Genomic DNA, 20,342 nt, shown 5'->3' with positions numbered 1-20,342 from the left:
CTGCCACCAGACAGCATTACTAGGGAAAAATCCAAATTAAATTTGATCAAAGGCAACTTGATTAGGTTGCTGGGTTTGTATACATAGAAGGAGTAAGAGGCACAGAAAAGGGGGGAAGCCCAAGCATCTTTAATGAAACTCAGTATGCTTAATGCAGATCTTGGTACATTTAACAGAAAACCATATAGAGTGCAGTGGGATCTATGTATCTATTCTGAAATCTTTCTTAAGTAACAAGTTTCATTTTAAAGTTTAGAAATAGCATTTTCAAATGTTAAAGATGCTCTGTACAAGATGATGGCTTGGACACACTATATGTTTTATTTATATATTATCTGTCAAAATGACTTGATATTTTATATGCCTACAACTAATATAGTCAGTGGACTATAAAGGACATACCATAAAAGATAACATCTTTAAAAATATTTTCATGCTTTTACATGAGAATTTAGTCTCTTTACAAGCTATCAAGGATAAATTAAATCTTGTAATAGATAAAACGATATTAATATAACAAGCTTAAAAGAAGCCATTGTCTGCCAGTCAAACCAAGAGATAAGAATTGAGCTGTGCTTTATTTAAAAACTCATAAGGATCACTCAAAATCTGACTTCTTCTTCAACTGACTCACTGTATCTAAGTGTCAAGGGTTATGCTGTCTCATTAGACTATTGAATACAATGCTGTTGGGAAAGATTCCATGAAAATTATAATGCTGTTAGATCCAAGATGAATTTACAATGGAGCTTAAGCTTTAAGAGTCCTCATTTGCACTAGTCCCTTGGAAGGCCTTGGATGGGGTCCTAGCAATGTGCTCACATGGTCATATATATTTTTTAAATTAGCAAAAATAAGAAACAGTTATGGTAACAAGCTGGCTACTGAGAATAATCAATTCCAAAAGTATTTAAGATTAGTCTCTGCCCTAACATCTTGCAGCTCATCGAAAAAGAGACCTGAAGAAGTTTTCCCAAATTTGACCACAGTTCTAACAATGTACATGACGTTACTGATAAAGACTTATGAGGTGGCTTCAGATCACAGAGCCAGGTGCAGAGACTCTGCACACAGCCTGTCGCCGCCATCTTGACTTTCAGTGTCATTCATGGAGCTTCTGTACAGTGTCCCTCAGAGCTGAGGTGTTGGTGCAGCTGTTTGTACACTAGAACTCTGGTCTGAAGTGCTGGGTGCAAGGTTTCTGCATGCGGCCCCCTATGAGCAACTGAAAACTAGACTAAGCACAAAGGAAAAGAAAAATAAAAGGGAACAAGATTTCAAGGAAAAGAATCTATAATACTTTATCAATGATGTGAGATATAATGAGAGAAATACAATGTAAAGAAAGGCCTGACTTAAATTACTATCAACAAGCCAAGGTGGAGATTGGTTCAACATGGCAGAGGAGAAAGACGTGCTCTCACTCCCTCTTGCGAGAAAACTGGAATCACAACTAAATGCTGAAAAATCATTGACAGGAAGACACTGGAACTCACCAAAAAAGATACCCCACATCCAAAGACAAAGGAGAAGCCATAATGAGACAGTAGGAGGGGCACAATCACAATAAAATCAAACCCCGTAACTGCTGGGTGGCTCACAAATTGGAGAACACTTATACCACAGAGTCCACCCACTGGAGTGAGGGTTTTGAGCCCCACGTCAGTTTCCCAACTTGGGGGCCGGCAATGGGAAGAGGAATTCCTAGAGAATCAGACTTTGAAGGCTAGCGGGATTTGATTCCAGGACTTCGACAGGACTGAAGAAACAGAGACTCCACTCTTGGAGGGCACACACAAAGTAGTGTGTACATCGGGACCCAGGGGAAGGAGCAGTGACCCCACAGGAGACTAAACCAGACCTACATGCTAGTGTTGGAGGGTCTCCTGCAGAGGCAGGGGGTGGCTATGGCTCACTGCAATGACAAGGACACTGGAAGCAGAAGTACTAGGAAGTACTCCTTGGCATGAGCCCTCCCAGAGGCCGCCATTAGCCCCACCAAAGAGCCCGGGTAGGATCCAGTGTTGGGTCACCTCAGGGCAAACAACCAACAGGGAGGGGACCCAGCCACACCCATCAGCAGACAAGCAAATTAAAGTTTTACTGAGATCTGCCCACCAACGCAACAGCCAGCTCTACCCACCACCAGTCCCTCCCATCAGGAAACTTCCACAAGCCTCTTAGATAGCCTCATCTACCAAAGGGCAGAGAGCAGAAGCAAGAAGAATTACAACCCTGCAGCCTGTGGAACAAAAACCACATTCAAAGAAAGACAGACAAGATGAAAAGGCAGAGGGCTATATACCAGATGAAGGAACAAGATAAAACCCCAGAAAAACAACTAAATGAAGTGGAGATAGGCACCTTCCAGAAAAAAAATTCAGAATAATGATAGTGAAGATGATCCAGGACCTTGGAAAAAGAATGGAGGCAAAGATCGAGAAGATGCAAGAAATGTTCAACAAAGATCTAGAAGAATTAAAGAACAAACAAACAGAGATGAACAATACAATAACTGAAATGAAAAATATACTAGAAGGAATCAATAGCAGAATAACTGAGGCAGAAGAACGGATAAGTGACCTGGAAGACAGAATGGTAGAATTCACTGTTGCGGAATAGAAAAAAGAAAAAAGAATAAAAAAAAATGAAGACAGCCTAAGAGACCTCTGGCACAACATGAAACGCAAAAACATTCGCATTATAGGGGTCCCAGAAGGAGAAAACAGAGTGCAAGGACCCGAGAAAATATTTGAAGAGATTAGAGTCGAAAACTTCCCTAACATGGGAAAGGAAATAGCCACCCAGGTCCAGGAAGCGCAGAGAGTCCCATACAGAATAAACCCAAGGAGAAACATGCCAAGGCACATAGTAATCAAACTGGCAAAAATTAAAAACAAAGAAAAATTATTGAAAGCAGCAGGGGAAAAAAGACAAAGAACATACAAGGCAACTCCCATAAGGTTAACAGCTGATTTCTCAGCAGAAACTCTACAAGCCACAAGGGAGTGGTATGATATATATATAAAGTGATGAAAGGGAAGAACCTACAACCAAGATTACTCTACCAGGCAAGGATCTCATTCAGATTCCATGGAGAAATCAAAAGCTTTACAGACAAGCAAAAGCTAAGAGAATTCAGCACCACCAAAACAGCACTACAACAAATGAAAAAGGAATTTCTCTAAGTGGGAAACACAAGAGAAGAAAAGGACCTAAAAAAATAAACCCAAAACAATTACGAAAATGGTCATAGGAACATACATATTGATAATTACCTGAAATATGAATGGATTAAATGCTCCAACCAAAAGACACAGGCTTGCTGAATGTATACAAAAACAAGACCCATATATATGTTGTCTACAAGAGACCCACTTCAGATCTAGGGACACATACAGACTGAAAGTGAGGGGATGGAAAAAGATATTCCATGCAAATGGAAATCAAAAGAAAGCTGGAGTAGCAATACTCATATCAGATAAAATAGACTTTAAAATAAAGAATGTTACAAGAGACAAGGAAGGACACTACATAATGATCAAGGGATCAATCCAAGAAGAAGACATAATTGTAAATATATATGCACACAACATAGGAGCACATCAATACATAAGGCAACTGTTAACAGCTATAAAAGAGGAAATTGACAGTAACACAATAATAGTGGGGGACTTTAACACCTCACTTACACCAATGGACAGATCATCCAAAAATAAAAATAAGAAAACACAAGCTTCAAATGACACAATAGACCAGATAGATTTAATTGATATTTATAGGACACTGCATCCAAAAACAGCAGATTACACTTTCTTCTCAAGTGTGCACAGAACATTCTCCAGGATAGATCACATCTTGGATCACAAATCAAGCCTCAGTAAATTTAAGAAAACTGAAATCATATCAAGCATCTTTTCTGACCACAACGCTATGAGATTAAAAATCAGTTACAGGGAAAAAAACGTAAAAAACACAAAGAGCAGAGCAGAAATCAATGAAATAGAAACAAAGAAAACAATAGCAAAGATCAACAAAGAGCAGAGCAGAAATCAATGAAATAGAAACAAAGAAAACAATAGCAAAGTTCAATAAAACTAAAAGCTGGTTCTTTGAGAAGATAAACAAAATTGATAAACCATTAGCCAGACTTATCAAGTAAAAGAGGGAGAGGATTCAAATCAATAAAATTAGAAATGAAAAAGGAGAAGTTACAACAGACACTGCAGAAATAAAAAGCATCCTAAGAGACTACTATAAGCAACTCTATGCCAATGAAATGGACAACCTGGAAGAAATGGACAAATTCTTAGAAAGGTATAACCTTCCAACACTGAACCAGGAAGAAATAGAGAATACAAACAGACCAATCACAAGTAATGAAATTGAGACTGTGATAAAAAATCTTCCAACAAATGCAAGTCCAGGACCAGATGGCTTCACAGGTGAATTCTATCAAACAATTAGAAAAGCACTAACAGCCATCTTTCTCAAACTCTTCCAAAACATTGCAAAGGAAAGAACGCTCGCAAACTCATTCTATGAGGCCACCATCACCCTGAAACCAAAACGAGACAAAGATACTACAAAAAAAGAAAATTACAGACCAATATCACTGATGAACATAGATGCAGAGATCCTCAGCAAAATACTAGCAAACAGAATCCAGCAACACATTAAAAGGATCATACACCACCATCAGGTGGGGTTTATCCCAGGGATGCAAGCATTCTTCAATATATGGAAATAAATCAATGTGATACACCATAATAACAAATTGAAGAACAAAAACCATATGATCATCTCAATAGATGCAGAAAAAGCTTTTGACAAAATTCAACACCCATTTATGATAAAAACTCTCCAGAAACTGGGCATAGAAGGAACCTACCTGAACATAATAAAGGTCATATATGACAAACCTACAGCAAACATCATTCTCAATGGTGAAAAACTGAAAGCATTTCCTCTAAGATCAGGAATGAGACAAGGATGTCCACTCTCACCACTATTATTCAACCTAGTTTTGGAACTCCTAGCTATGGCAATCAGAGAAGAAAAAGAAATAGAAGGAATACAAATTGGAAAAGAAGACGTAAAACTGTCACTGTTTGCAGATGATATGATACTATACATAGAGAATCCTAAAGATGCCACCAGAAAACTACTAGAGCTAATCAATGAATTTGGTAAAGTTGCAGCATACAAAATTAATGTGTAGAAATCTCTTTCATTCCTATACACTAATGATGAAAAATCTGAAAGTGAAATGAAGGAAACACTCCCATTTACCACTGCAACAAAAAGAATAAAATACCTAGGAATAAACCTACCTGGGGAGACAAAAGACACGTATGCAGAAAACAATAAAACAATGATGAAAGAAATTAAAGATGATACCAACAGATGGAGACATATACCACATTCTTGGATTGGAAGAATCAATATTATGAAAATGACTACACTACCCAAAGCAATCTACAGATTCAATGCAATCACTATCAAATTACCAATGGCATTTTTCACAGAACTAGAACAAAAAATGTTAAAATCTGTAGGGAGACACCAAAGACCCTGAATAGCCAAAGCAGTCTTGAGTGCGAAAAACGGAACTGGAAGAATCAGACTCCCTGACTTCAGACTATACTAAAAAGCTACAGTAATCAAGACAATATGGTACTGGCACAAAAACAGAAACACAGATCAATGGAACAGGATAGAAATCCCAGAGATAAACCCACTCACCTATGGTAAACTCATCTATGACAAAGGAGGTAAGGATATACAATGGAGAAAAGACAGTCTCTTCAATAAGTGGTGCTGGGAAAACTGGACAGCTACATGTAAAAGAATGAAGTTAAAACACTCCCTAACACCATACACAAAAATAAACTCAAAATGGATTTGAGACCTAAATGTAAGACCGGACACTATAAAACTCTTAGAGGAAAACATAGGCAGAACACTCTTTGACATAAATCACAGCAAGGTCTTTTTTGATCCACCTCCTAGAGTAATGGAAATAAAACCAAAAATAAACAAATGGGACCTAATGAAACTTCAAAGCTTTTGCACAGCAAAGGAAACTAAAAACAAGACAAAAAGACAACCCTCAGAATGGGAGAAAATATTTGCAAATGAATCAATGGACAAAGGATTAATCTCCAAAATATATAAACAGCTCAATATTTATTGTTATTAATAATAAAGAAACAAACAACCCAATCCAAAAATGGGCAGAAGACCTAAATAGACATTTCTCCAAAGAAGACATACAGATGGCCAAGAAGCACATGAAAAGCTGCTCAACATCACTAATTATTAGAGAAATGCAAATCAAAACTACAATGAGGTATCACCTCACACCAGTTAGAATGGGCACCATCAGAAAATCTACAAACAACAAATGCTGGAGAGGATGTGGAGAAAACGGAGCCCTCTTCCACTGTTGGTGGGAATGTAAATTGATACAGCCACTATGGAGGGCAGTATGGAGGTTCTTAAAAAAACTAAAAATAGAATTTCCATATGACCCAGCAATCCCACTACTGGGCGTATACCCAGAGAACACCATAATTCAAAAAGACACACACACCCCAATGTTCATTGCAGCACTATTTACAATAGCCAGGTCACAGAAGCAACCTAAATGCCCATCGACAGACGAATGGATAAAGAAGATGTGGTACATATATACAATGGAATATTACTCAGCCATAAAAAGGAACGAAATTGGGTCATTTGTAGAGATGTGGATGGATCCAGAGACTGTCATACAGAGTGAAGTAAGTCAGAAAGAGAAAAAACAAATATCGTATATTAACGCACATATTGGAACCTAGAAAAATGGTACAGATGAACTGGTTTGCAGGGCAGTAATTGAGACACAAATGTAGAGAACAAACATATGGACACCAACGGGGGAAAGCGACGGGGGCTGTGATGAATTGGGAGATTGGGATTGAGATGTATACACTGATGTGTATAAAATGGATGACTAATAAGAACCTGCTGTTTAAATAAATAAATAAAATTAAATTATAAAATTAAAAATAAATAAAAAGAAAAAGAACCTAAATAAAGACTTATGAAACCAGGCAATCTTTTCTCAGCTATTAATATTTTTTTTAATTTCATCAAATTAAAGGAAAGAATGAGTTTTAATAATCACTTCATAACAGATTTTATAAGTTTTCTTTCTCTCAAAGAGGGCTCACCCCAAATGTCATGTAAGTTTCAGTCCCCACAAAACCTGAATTCATCCCTGAATTAGATACAGATGTTTATACTTGAGTAACAAACAGGTTTTTTAAACATAACACTGGTTGTGTAAAATATAATCTATTTCATCTCCACTGCATCAAGTGAGAGGATCACCCCAAGATGTGGCACAAATCATTAAACACAAAATGTCCTAAAATAAAAGTAGGCAGTCAATCCAGTCACACTGAGTAAGACGTTTCATGTGTTAAGTCTAGGCCTATCGACTACCAGTGTTCTGTGTGTCATCAGTTAAGTACACCAATACAATGATATAAAAACTCTCATCACAGGCTCCCAGATCCCCATTTCTTGCAAACCAAATTCAAGAATGGGTATTCAACAGCAACCAGTTAGTTATTGCCTTTCTCACAGCAGTTTCTAATTTTTCTAATTATGGAATAGCCTGCTCTTTTCATGTAAAGAGTAATTCTACCTATCTGAGCACAGCTTTCTGCTGGTAAGACAGACGTGCTGGAAAGCCATCTATACGTTCTGCTTGGTGCCCCCCTGCACCCAAAGACAAAAGTTAGGAGGATGATGAGGTTTAAAGTGTCCTTCTGGGGTCACGGACTCGGTTAAAATCAATGGCCTGCAGGAATATTAAGCCCCTAATTCTGACCTCATTACTCCAGGATTCCAACCAAATGAGCAAACTGGCCACCTGGTGCAACAGACACAACACACCCAGAACCAACTGAAATACACTCTGAGGGATAAGCATGTGGGGTCCATTTAACGATAGTGGTGCTTACTGGTTCCTTTTACATTTTTCTCATTGCTTATTTAACCCTTGTCATTTCTTCCATTTCAGCAACCCCCCAAAAATTATTGGCTTACATTACATTGCTCCTTATGGATGTCTGATAAAATCATATAAACACGTACTTGGCCACCAACATAGTGTTTCTAGAACTTGCTTCTCAGACACTCGCAAACCATGGTAACTCCATCAATGTCCTATGGTCATTTTTTAAGGTATTTAGTAATGAAAAATTTAAAAATAGAGAAAAAGTATTGCTGGAAAACTGAAGGTGAGCTAAGACATCGGTCGAGACAGCAAATAATAGCATGCCCTCTCCATTTCTCTTTATTGTTTTCCTTCATGTTTTTTTTCCCCCTCCTTGCTTTGACTCTATATAGCTCCATCTTCTGCCTCCAAACTCCACCCTATTTTGAAAATGTCTATGAGAATCATCATTCAGACAAGCAGATGGTTCTCACTGAGCCACAAAAGCACTTCTAGTCAACATGGCCGGAATTCCAGAGGCACCTAAAGCCCCCAACTCTCTACCAGAGCATTCGGTCACTAAAAAACAGTTTTACCTGTCCTCTCCAATCTCACTCCCTCTGGCCTCATTCAGGCCATGATTTCTTACTTGGTCTGTCACTTTATATTCCAAACTGGTCTCTGCCCAGCTCATCCTTACACACACACACACTTACTTCAGTCAGAATAATCTCTGTAAAAGACTAAAACATTCAAGCCGCTTTCTGCTTAAATCACTATAGTAACCATACCCCACCATTATCTATACAATAAGACCCAGGAATCTGGATGTGACATGTTAGTCCTTCCAGGGCCAGGCCCCACCTCCCTCTCTAGGCATATCTCACAGCTCGCAGCACTCCCACGTTAGCCATACCCTCATGTGATTAACTAACCACACACTTTGGTTCATACTCCTGAGTATTTCTTTAGGTTTTTTTTTCCTCAGCTTCCTGGATAATTCTTACCCATCTTTCAAGACTCGGCTCTAGAAGCGTCTGAGATGCCCCAGGTTGGACTAAGTGCCTGTCATCTGGACCCTCACAACCTGTCATTCATTCCTCCACTGTACGTATATTCATCAGACTATAATGAAATGCTACTTTTGTTTCTTGCTTCCCCAGAGAGATTGAGTTTCTTGAGGGCAGGAACCTCTTTTATCCGTGCTGTAGACCTTGAGCTAAAGCAGGGCCTCACACAGAATACCTAGGGATAAGTTTGTTGAATAGAACAGAATAGAATTAAACTTGGCCTATGTGAGGACAGGGGTGGCTTCCCAACCAAGGGCATTATTAATACTAAGCAGTGAAAGAAAATCTCTTCACAAACTTTGCCTCCAGGTGGACAAGTATTTCTCATTGCTTTCCCTAGTCTTGTACCCCAGATCAGGTGGACACATGGGGGTGCAGGGGTCCTGTGACACAGTACTGAAATGTGATCTCTGGCTGGCAACTATGGAGTGGGAGGTCTGCTACAGAGCCATCTCCAGGGCATGCTCCCGTATCTAATGTTGCCATAGGCTCTCCCAGAGGAGGATGCCACACGGGCTTGCAAATGCGCAAAGGTGACAAAGCTATAGGTCTCCCTTCCCATCTTCTACCAAACTACCTGAAAGAGTGTTGCACTTTTACGTCTCTGTTTTTACCTTTTACTCCTTCCTGTGCCCCCTGCATTTTTCCCCCTCCCATTGCAATTTTTGCCTCACCACAACTCTAATGAAGCTGTTTTCCCTACAGTCACAGTGAGCTCCCAAATCAAAATGGCTATCGATGTCTTTTTCATCCCTACATATCTCTTTGTCTCCAAAGCTGACTACTTTATGCCTCCATGATAACATTTACTACATTTTACCTTTTAACTGTGCACATCTTTGCATACATGACCCTCAAGCCATCTTAGTGAAGGCCAAGCAGATTTTCACATTCATCTTAGGACCCCTAGAACTCCTATGACAGCATCATATTTCACATATGAAACACAAATCAATGTTTGTTGACTCAAATTAACCCTAGAATAGTTTATCCAAAGATGAAATTGTGTCCCTCCATGGAAACCATCTACCAAGAAGCCACAACTTTAATAGGCTGACCTGTAAATGGGATGAGGGAAGAGTAAATAGAATTTGGTAAAATCCCCGATGCTCTTCTAACTGTCATTATATTCCACTGTAATTATTCTGTGCTGGGGACCAAAGTTCATTAGCAACTAAACTAATTCCATCTCCCTAGGGGCTACAAATTCAAGGGGAAGGTAAATTTGTAACCTGGTGTCCAGCCTCCAGTTTAGGTGGCTCTCCAGGGAGAATGAAATCAAAATGTCCAAGTCCCAAAACTAAAAAAGTCACCTGCATAGGCTTAAAAAAAATCATAAATAAATGAGCTGTCCTTTTTAATTCTTTGTCTCAATGACAACTTAGTTCTTTGTGTTGCTCCCAAAGACACCACCACTTCTTTTCCTAGACAGAAAGCTTTTTGTAAATTAACATGAGACCTCATCTTCCAATATCATGAGTTTATGTATATGTATATAGACCTAATTCCAACTAAAACATACAGTGCTGTGTAGAGTAATCTCTTCAGTATTTGGAATTATTTAGAGGTTCCAGCTGCATCTAAATCAGGATATTCTAAAACCTGCCCAGCAGCTTGTGGTGCCCTGGATTACCTCATGTCTCCATCAAGAAGAGATCTAAATAGCTCCTAAAATGACATTAGGATGTGAATTAAACACTCCAGTTAACACACACCTGATACAACAGTGGCAAACAAAACTCAAATATTTAATGCTGGCTGCATGTTGAATCTTTCCTCACCTGAAGGAAGTCTACATGTGTATATTTCCCCATGAGTTAAACCTGTGAAGTTCTGATATTCGCTGAGAGTGAATAAATTGGCCCTGTGCCAGTCCAAATGATTTGCATTTTTCCGTTCCAAACTCTATTTGCATATCTTCAATAGCATTCTTCAGAATGTTTCATACTATATTAGGCTGGGTTTTAGAACTGTCATAGAGCTTCAAATCATCCATGTACTGCACGCATGAGACGTTCACCTTCCCATCTTTGGGCTCTTTTGTTTTCTCAGGTAACGAATTGCAAACAGAACTGTAATATCTTAGATGTCTAGAAATTCTCTGTATTTTTAAACTATGGCTCTCTTTCCCATGTGCTTTTTACCATATTAGTGATATTTCATTTAGTCGCTGTGATCTGTAAAAAACCTAAATTTTGAGAATCTAACACAGAAGCATACATAATCTTTAGCAGAACTTGGGTTGGGGTCTTGAAGTAATAGATCTCTCCAGGACTCAGAAAATATTCCTTTTCTTTGATTTTCTTGCATCCAGATTTGCTGTGATGAGACACAAATGCCAGCGGAGGGGTCAGGAGCCTGTTTTTATGGGCAACGGGACTTCTGGCTGCTGTCATCTTCCCTTGCTTTTATTATTTATTTATTTATTTATTTATTTTTAAAAAGACACATTTATTCAGCGTCGTGATCAGACTATTACATTTAGCAATCAACAGCACGGGTGCAAACGAAAAAAAAAAATCTATATTAAAACCCTTTGTTGGAATGCATTACACTTCCCACAGAACAGAAACTAAAATAACCTGTTATACAATTAGTCACTAATACAGTCCTCGAGTTTTTTTTGCCCATACACAGGAGTATTGTCTAAAACATGTCTTCTTTGTAGCAGCTCGGCCCTGCCAGCGCTGTGCTTGGCTGAGCTCACAAATCCGTTGTAACCTGTAGCTTCCCTGTCACTTCTCTGGCTCTCCTCTCCTGCTAAGCTTTGTTTCCTGGCAGTAATCAAAACCTCTGCCACTTCCATAGCTACTGCTGCTGCTGGAACCACCATAGCCACCTTGGTTTCGGGGTGTGGCAAAGTATTGGCCTCCACCACCATAGGGGCCAGAACTTCTGCCTCCAAAGTTTCCTCCTTTCATGGGTCCAAAATTTGAAGATTGACTGTTGTAACTGCCAAAATCATTGTAGCTTCCACCACCTGCAAAATTGCTTCCACTACCACCGCCAAAGCCGCCTTTGCCTCCTCCGTTGTTATAGCTGTCACTCCCGCCATAGCCACTGCCCTGGTTTCCATAACCCTGTCCACCACTTCCATAGCCTCTGCTTCCTCCAGAGTAACCAGGGCCGCCTCCTCCATAACCACCATCATTACCAAATCCATTACAGCCAACCCCACTACCACCATATCCACCACCGCTGCAGCTGCCACCAAAGCCACCTCAACCACTGAAGTTTCCTCCATGACCAAAGTTGTCATTCCCACCAAAACCACCTCCACGACCACCACCAAAGTTTCCAGAACCACTTCGACCTCCTTGGCTGGGTGAGGCACTATCCATCTCTTGCTTAGATAGGGCTTTCCTTACTTCACAGTTGTGGCCATTCACAGTGTGGTATTTCTGAATGACCATCTTGTCTACAGAGTCATGGTCATCAAAGGTTACGAAAGCAAAGCCTCTCTTTTTGCCACTGCCTCGATCAATCATGATTTCAATCACTTCAATTTTCCCATACTGTTCAAAATAATCTCTTAGGTGATGTTCTTCAGTGTCTTCTTTAATGCCACCAACAAAAATCTTTTTCACAGTTAAGTGGGCACCAGGTCTTTGAGAATCTTCTCTTGAGACGGCCCTCTTTGGTTCCCCAACTCTTCCACCCACCTTGTGTGGCCTTGCCTTCATGGCTGCATCCACCTCCTCCACAGCGGCACACGTGACAACCCCAAAGCCTCTGGAGCGATTGGTGTTTGGATCCCTCATCACCACACAATCTGTGAGCGTTCCCCACTGCTCCAAATGGCTCCTCAGACTCTCACCGGTTGTTTCAAAGCTCAAACCTCCTATGAAGAGCTTCCGCAGCTGTTCGGGCTCTTTGGGTGACTCTGACTTAAGACATGACGGCAGTTGGCGGGGGGGGCGGGGGGAGAGTCAAAGATGCTTACTCGGCAGCGTCCATGAGCAGAAAGTTCCCTTGCTTTTAGATATGAGTGTTACTACCTGTCAAGGGAGGGCTTGAGCAAGGACATCAAATAATGCCTGGTGGGTGCACAATTTGCTCCATAACACCTGTGGTATGCCAAAGTTAGAGTTGCAACATCAACACATCTTTAATCGAAGATGACAGTTTATCCATTAGAAAGTATTTTCACACTCTATTGGTAAAACAATGGTGAGGTCAGGAGTAAGACCTGAATAAAGTTGGAGGAATGAAATGTAGATGACAAAGGATGATCAGCCAGGAAGGAAAAGGTAGAAAAAGGTTGAATCCAAGTAAAAAGGGCATCAGGACGAATAAAGGGAATACCGTATTTCATCAACTCAAAGATGGCCATATCATCCCACCTTAACATCTGTGTAATTGGAAGCTGAAGATAGGCTAGGATTTTGTAGGTTTGTCCAAGTGGTCACAGCACCTAACTATGGCAAAGAGGGCTGACCAGGCCAGAGTGGCAAATATGTTTATTTCACCTGTCAACTCTGGTCAACAGGTAGAGGCTGCCTGGATCATAGTGTTGAGAAGAATTCTGAGGCTGTGTCTTAGTGAAGAGTGTCGGTTCCATGAAGAAAAAGGCTGTGATTGATGAGTGATGTCTGCCTGAGAAGAAGAAATATTTACAGGATTACCATGAATTTGCCATCCCTAGCCCAGGCTGTCCAGCTTAAGTGGGACAACTTTAGGTAGATAATTCTCCCCAGAGGTAGAGTTTGATTGCCTCAGTCTGAAACTCTTGCTATGTAATCTACTAATAGAATTACTAAGCATGAATTTCAAAAGAGGGGATTGTCAGCTTACCAAGAAATTCTACTCTGAAGATAAATGGACAACTTTTTCTCGCATTTTTACTCTCTCCATTATATAGACTATGAAGATGCCTTGAGAAGTTCTAAGAGGAGAAAAATGTTAGTCATTCCTATACAGTAGCTAGGGAGAAGGTTTTATAAATCGGCTAGAATATATGGGTGGAAGCGTGTGTAAGTTCTTTGTCCAAGTCCTAGAAAGTCCATTAAGTGAAAATGAAAACAAAGTTAGGTAATAAACCTTAAAGAAGCATTGTTTTTACATCAGTAGTAGCCTTATTAGAATACACATCAATTTTAATTTTGCTTCAGTTAGAAAAGGCAAAAGCCCTTGTCTCATATATGCCTAGTGGGGTATAAGACCACTCCTCATCAGCAATTGTCAAATCATTTGTTTAAATACCGTTTCTCCACATTCAACTCCCATCTTCCTGCATAAGAATAACGTTTCCGGGCTTCCCTGGTGGCGCAGTGGTTGAGAGTCCGCCTGCCAATACAGAGGACACGGGTTTGTGCCCCGGTCCGGGAAGATCCCACATGCCACGGGGCAGCTGGGCCTGTGAGCCATGGCCGCTGAGCCTGTGCGTCCAGAGCCTGTGCTCTGCAGCGGGAGAGGCCACAACAGTGAGAGGCCCGCGTACCACAAAAAAAAAAAAAAAAAAAAGAATAACGTTTCCTGAGGATAGAATTTAGTGATATATGCCCCTAAGAGAGCCCACGGAGCCCCTGCAGCTCATTAATCCCACCACCTTTTGTGAGATGCGGGCCTGAAATGGTTGGAGTTCACTTTAAACCGGACTGAATTTCAAAGCAAAGGGCTCTGAGGTGGCAAACAGCTCATCAATTCAGAGTGTAATTCAGTGGCAGAAGAATTGTTTTAAACGCACAATCTAAAACTATTTAAATTCACATTATAATTATAAACAAAAAGTATGCACTTCAAATTTTAAATCTGGATATGTAATCTACCGATAAAACTAATGAACAGAAATTTTAAAAAAGAGGGGACTGTCATCTTACCAAGAAATGCTAATCAACCTGCTTTTTGAAGTGTGCCTCATTTGCATCACAAGCATTATTATGAAAATTCAACATTATGCTTCTGTATATTGCATTGTACTGCTCTGCTGAACATCAAAAAAAGCAGGCAACACTTCCTCAAAGTGAATAAAAATGTAATAAAAAATCATGATCAAAGATAACTTCAATTCTCTGTTAATTTTACCTAATTCCACTCCTGGGATAAGAAGTCCTATTCATAAGTTTTCTTTCCTGTAACAAATTCTCCAGCAACCTTATGGTCCCTAAATATATTCCCAAATGTAACGCATGCATAAATAAACATGAATCAAATTTGCATAGCCTCTACCATAAATATGGCAGCACGTTCATAAACTCATTAGAGTTCACTGTGAGGAAAACTCATTACACTCCCATTAGAACATGGCAATTAAGTTTTTAAAATTAATGTTACAGAAGTAGTTTTACTCTTTTTTAAAAAGTAACCAACAACAAATGATTCACCAGTGCTTTCTTTGTATATTTCTTTTGTCTAAAAATTAAAAAATAATTTTGCTTTCAGCATTGTGCATGGTGAAAAATTATAAATAGATATTGTCTAATGCACCTGGGATTATATACCAGTTTCTTTATTTTCTATAAATTTAAAGCATTATTTTCCTAAAAAACTGAGATAAGAAAATCAAGCATGGAAAGTTTTAATTATCGTTGTTAATTATTTTAGCTGAAGAATGTGCCAAATGGTAATAAACACCTTATAAACTGAAATTAAATTTAATTAAAAATTTAAACGCTGAAAAATTACATGTTGAAAGGTGATGTGCAAATTTTTTTCCCCAGAAAGTGTAAAGTATATACACTAAGACAATAGGTACTTAGTATTTTTAAAAAGTTAACATTTAAAGCCATTTTTTCCATAAGTTGATTTTATCCACAAAACTTTTGTATATTTGCAATTAGAAGTCTAACGATATTACATTATATTTTGACTACATCAAAAATATTTTGCAGCACTTCCTAGTTGAAATAAATATCAGCCATAGACCACTTACATGTCTTAAGAGAAAAAAAAAAAAAAAACAAGTGTAAGAGCAAGGCTTAGACTGAGAAAAACAAAAACTGTTTCAGTAATAACGATTGCTGTGAAATTCTCAGGTCCTCAGTCAGTTACTGGGTGACAAGTGTCTCTGTTATTATGATTCCTGAAAAAGGCCATTTGAGGGGAAGGAGCATTTAATAGCCCAAAAGTCAACCAGATCTTACTGATCGTGACTCATTTCTATAGCAAACCTCTATTACTTCTCTGACAGATCAAATTAAATTCTGCTTGGGAAAGGGATGGGACACTCCTCTTGGTTGAAGCAATGCTGTAATTTTTATTCCTGCTGAGTAAATAGCCTCAAGTCAAACTACTTGCCCTGACTAATGATCAAACATATCCAAGAATTCTGTACAAGAAATGCATTGGTCTCTCCTTTGAAGTGCATTGCTGGGAGAGTAATTGGGTTTGCTGGAGATTTTCCTTAGAACTGCAAAATAAATTTCTTGGCTAAGCATATAATCAAGCTACCGATTTTCTTTTTTTATTAAATATCTTCTTGTAAGAGGGTGGACACTGAATAAACACGTGCCTCAAAGGAATGTCAGAAGGATACACTACTGTCTCTTTGCTGACAGGAAAATTCTCAGCAGTGTTAGGTTAAAAAATTCCATCAGAAGAAACATTTCATTCAGTCATATAATCTCCTCTAGAAATACAAATGTGCCTCCTATATATTAATAACATTATAACTAGGCAGTCAGGAATATACAAAGATGAATATGACATAGAAACTGTCCTAAAAGAACTTATGAACTAGCAGGATAGGTATTATAGAAATAATTTTTTTAAACTATACAAGAATAACCATCAAGTCAGGATGCGATAAGCCTATCTTAAGAATGCCACAAAATAAATGCCACAGGGCATCTGATGAGAAAGAGTTTACTTTTGGTGAAGATGGTTAACAAAGGCTGTTTGATGATCATTACTATTATGTGAGCTAGGTATGCAAGAATGGATAGGATTTCAACAGGTAGGTGGTGGCTGGGGAGGCTTTTTAGGCCAGGGACAAAGGCAGCGAGGTAGGCGCTGTCTAGGAATACTAGAGAGAGAAGATAGAAGATAAGTTTAAGGAGGCAGACAGAGCCAGAACACGCAGAACTTGAATGCAGACATCATTCATGGGGAGTGCACTGGGAGCTTCGGAAGTCCCTTCTTCTTCTGTTGATATTCCAGAAGAAGATATCCAACTGTCCTTTTGACAGTTAGTTGTCTTGGGCTGACTTTAAACACGGTAATCATAAGGACCGGTTTGCCTGGGAATGTCTGTTAATACTTCTCTTCTTGAGAAAAAGGTGTATCCCTTTTGTCTGGACGTATATACATTTAGACTAAAGTGGAAAAAAAAAAAAAATGGAAACAGGATCTAGTCAGGGCAGTTGGTGTCCTGAGGAGCTGTCCTTCAATCAACCTTTCTGAGCCAGACCTTTGCCTCCCAGACAACTGAGATTTTGGAGAAAAATACATTATACTACCACAAAGAGAGTATGGAATATCCAGAGCCTCAGACCATGGCAGGAGTGCCATTTTTAGCTCCCAGTGCCAGAACAACTCATAATCAAAGTGAGTGAACCATGAAGAAGAAAGCTAGGATGGTCTCAGAATTAGCACTGTGGTCTCCATGCAGTGGAGGAAGTATCAGAGGTAAAGTGAATGCCCGGGGGTGGGATAGCTTGGTGATGTGGCAGTGGTGGCCTTGGTAGTACCTGTAGCCCTACATAATCATGGAGTGCCTGGGGTTTGAAGACTGCGTGCGGCTGAAAGCATCGAAACATAGTGCTATAGGTTACGACTGACAAAGACAACTACCAGGGAGAATGCGAGAGAATATGTACAGACCAGAATACGCATAAAGAGTCCAGTAAAGGAGTTAACGAGAATGAGAAAACAAGAGCCAGCCCAGGCTAAACAGAAGAACCTGATTGGTAGCCCCTTTGAAATATTCCAAAGAGAACAAAAAGAGTCAGAAAGAAAAGAGGTGAAACATGGCTAGACCATATTTACCAACTGCCTTTGTCTCAAGGATATGCTAAGCAAATCTAAACACCTGTAGCAGACTTAAAGAGTGTGTCTAGATTAGTTCTGGGTCTACCAACAGGACAGCTTTAATACACCTGCCTTGCCCAAACTGTGGAAAAGGAGAAAGGAAAGAAAGAAGTTACATCAATGATCTACAACGTGTGTGTGTGTATTCTTTTAGTAAAATGTATTTTGAGCATACCCTAATATATGTATATTTATTCATCAATTATATCTATGTACTAATACATTGGTAAATTATATATGTTATGAAATATACACAGACATACAAATTTAGAAGGATGAGACAAATTTAAAGAGAAGTTCTAATATTTCCTTTAGAGGCCAATAATTTAGGCAATTGCTTTCTCTCCTAACCATAATGCAACGAGCTTCGATTTTTATATTCTGTAGGCAGTAAAAAAACAAGGAAAGTTTAGAACATGATATGAGATGATCAGATCGTTGTTTTAGGAGAATTTAGCAAGGAGATCAGAGTTGGGATGGTAAAAGGGGAGCTAAGACTGGTAGACCAGAAGCCAGAGACAAGGCCACATTGACAGTCATGGTATGAAATGATAAAGGCCTGGATTTATGTGTTGATGGTACAAATGGAGAGAGGTGGGCACACACACTCTGGCCATTGAATTTTACAGGAAACAACCACACAGTTGTACCAAACTACTGGCCCTCTGATGACTGCCCACCAGCAGCATTTTAAACAGCCAAGGCCTCTAAGTCACTGTCAATTCGGGGGACATGCTCACAGATCACTTCAAGAGACTACAGCAAAACTTACTTAGGGACCAATTCTGAGTCCCATCAGGCCATGATAAACATTATTTTATGGGAAGTGGGAAACCTCAAGTGACCCAGTCCATGTAATTCACATGTGTGTGTCAACTGGAGATGGGCCGACAGCCACTACAAGATCATATTGCTTTGTCTTACATGCTGGCATTCCAGAGGCAATGTAATTTAAGACACAAGCTGGTTTTCGAATGTCTACAAAGTACTCAGCTTAAATCAAATTCTTACATGCTATCTCTCATTCCATCAGACTCCTGTTTTAAAGTATTAGGAAGCCAAAAGGAGTTTAAAATCACAACGGGAAATGCAAATCAATCTACAACAAATCATTTAACAGGTACCCTGGAAGAGAATTTTATTGCTACTGCCATTAACAATTTGCTTATCACTGACACTATCCTCTTTATGGATAATAGGTGGTTACCCCCCTCACAACTTAGGGTGACATAGAGGAAAAAGTAGCCCAAACAATCCCCACATCACTTCAAGGAAAAATGCATTGAAATGACTAACTTTTCCCAAGGTCATCAGGCCAAGGGATGGGTTCTTCTGTTTCAAGATAGCTTACCTCCTGACCCACAGCATATGGTTTCTATTACTGCTAGACCATGACCACAAAGACATTTCAAATCCCTGTGAAAAATGTGATTCTACGTCTCCTGCTCAGTTGTATGTCACAGAGGACAGTTGAAGTTCTGGCAGATGAGGGGGAGGGGAAAGGGCAGCAGTGGGATATAATCCATGCCATACCTTTACATGATATGACTAGGTTTGTAATAGAAACCTTCTCACTTCTGGTTTCTCTCTTTTATCTTACAAACCGCTTAGTGCTCACAGTGAACACCCTTCAGTGTATCATGTTTAAGCTCTCCAAAGATGTGAAACATCTTTATCAAGGGTGACAGCTCTGCCACTCACTAATTTGCTTTTCAAATTCTTTTTTTCAGGGATATAAAAGTAAATTTATGCTATTTAATCTGCAGTAACACAGCAAACAATATTCTGTCTGTGATGATTCAACAATGTTTCTGAAATTATTTTGAATAGATATTTACTTGTAGGTGTTACAGTTGCCTCAGAACATTAATGAGGACAAGAATTAGTCAACTAATACAAGATATTCCACAAGGCACCCTTAATCCATTCAGATAAATCAGGCTTTCAATATGAACATAATAATGTTCTGCCTTATTAGATTTCACAAATGATGTTTCCTCAGTTTTTAATATAACATAAAATGTAGAACTGTTGTCTGGTCTTGTAAAATAATTTTATACATTTAATTATGAGTTTCTAACATACGCTAATTTTATAGTAGCTGATTTACAACATCTCTCTGGGCACGGCATTTAATGGTTCCTGACAAAAGAGATGGGCAAGAGATTACACACACACTCCCCACACACATACACACACACACACAAATATTTACACAAATATGAGCAAATAACTCAAACAAGATATCTGCTTTACAGTGAAATCCCACCAAGTAGAAAAAAAAAAAGTTTTGAGCCATTTTCCTAATTTTATCT

The 20,342-nt window shown here is 39.2% G+C and overlaps 2 protein-coding genes across 2 annotated transcripts in view; both read right to left on the bottom strand.

Annotated features, from left to right (window-relative positions):
- Positions 1-20,342, bottom strand: part of MACROD2 (mono-ADP ribosylhydrolase 2) — a 1,989,932-nt gene that overhangs the window by 1,137,860 nt on the left and 831,730 nt on the right. The window lies entirely within an intron of this gene.
- On the bottom strand, positions 11,696-17,756 carry LOC132438537 (heterogeneous nuclear ribonucleoprotein A1-like). The gene is made up of 3 exons (XM_060032761.1): positions 17,688-17,756; positions 12,317-12,947; positions 11,696-12,226 (listed from the first exon to the last, which is right to left on the bottom strand). The coding sequence occupies exons 1-3, from the start codon at positions 17,754-17,756 to the stop codon at positions 11,796-11,798; spliced, it is 1,131 nt and encodes a 376-aa protein (XP_059888744.1). The 3' UTR covers positions 11,696-11,795.

The sequence above is a fragment of the Delphinus delphis genome, chromosome 15 (assembly GCF_949987515.2).
Source record: "Delphinus delphis chromosome 15, mDelDel1.2, whole genome shotgun sequence".
Lineage (NCBI taxonomy): Eukaryota > Metazoa > Chordata > Mammalia > Artiodactyla > Delphinidae > Delphinus > Delphinus delphis.
Note: the sequence above shows the minus strand (reverse complement) of the source record. Positions and strands in the feature narration are given on the sequence as shown.

Bases quoted from the DNA above. Each gene is read 5' to 3' on its own strand.
- LOC132438537 (XM_060032761.1), bottom strand. From the start codon at position 17,756: ATGTTTCGATGCTTTCAGCCGCACGCAGTCTTCAAACCCCAGGCACTC. The intron at 12,948-17,687 runs GTACTACCAAGG...TCATGTCTTAAG, and splicing joins ATGATTATGTAGGGCTACAG to TCAGAGTCACCCAAAGAGCC. The intron at 12,227-12,316 runs ACAACTTTGGTC...GTGGGGTTGGCT, and splicing joins AGGTGGTTTTGGTGGGAATG to GTAATGGATTTGGTAATGAT.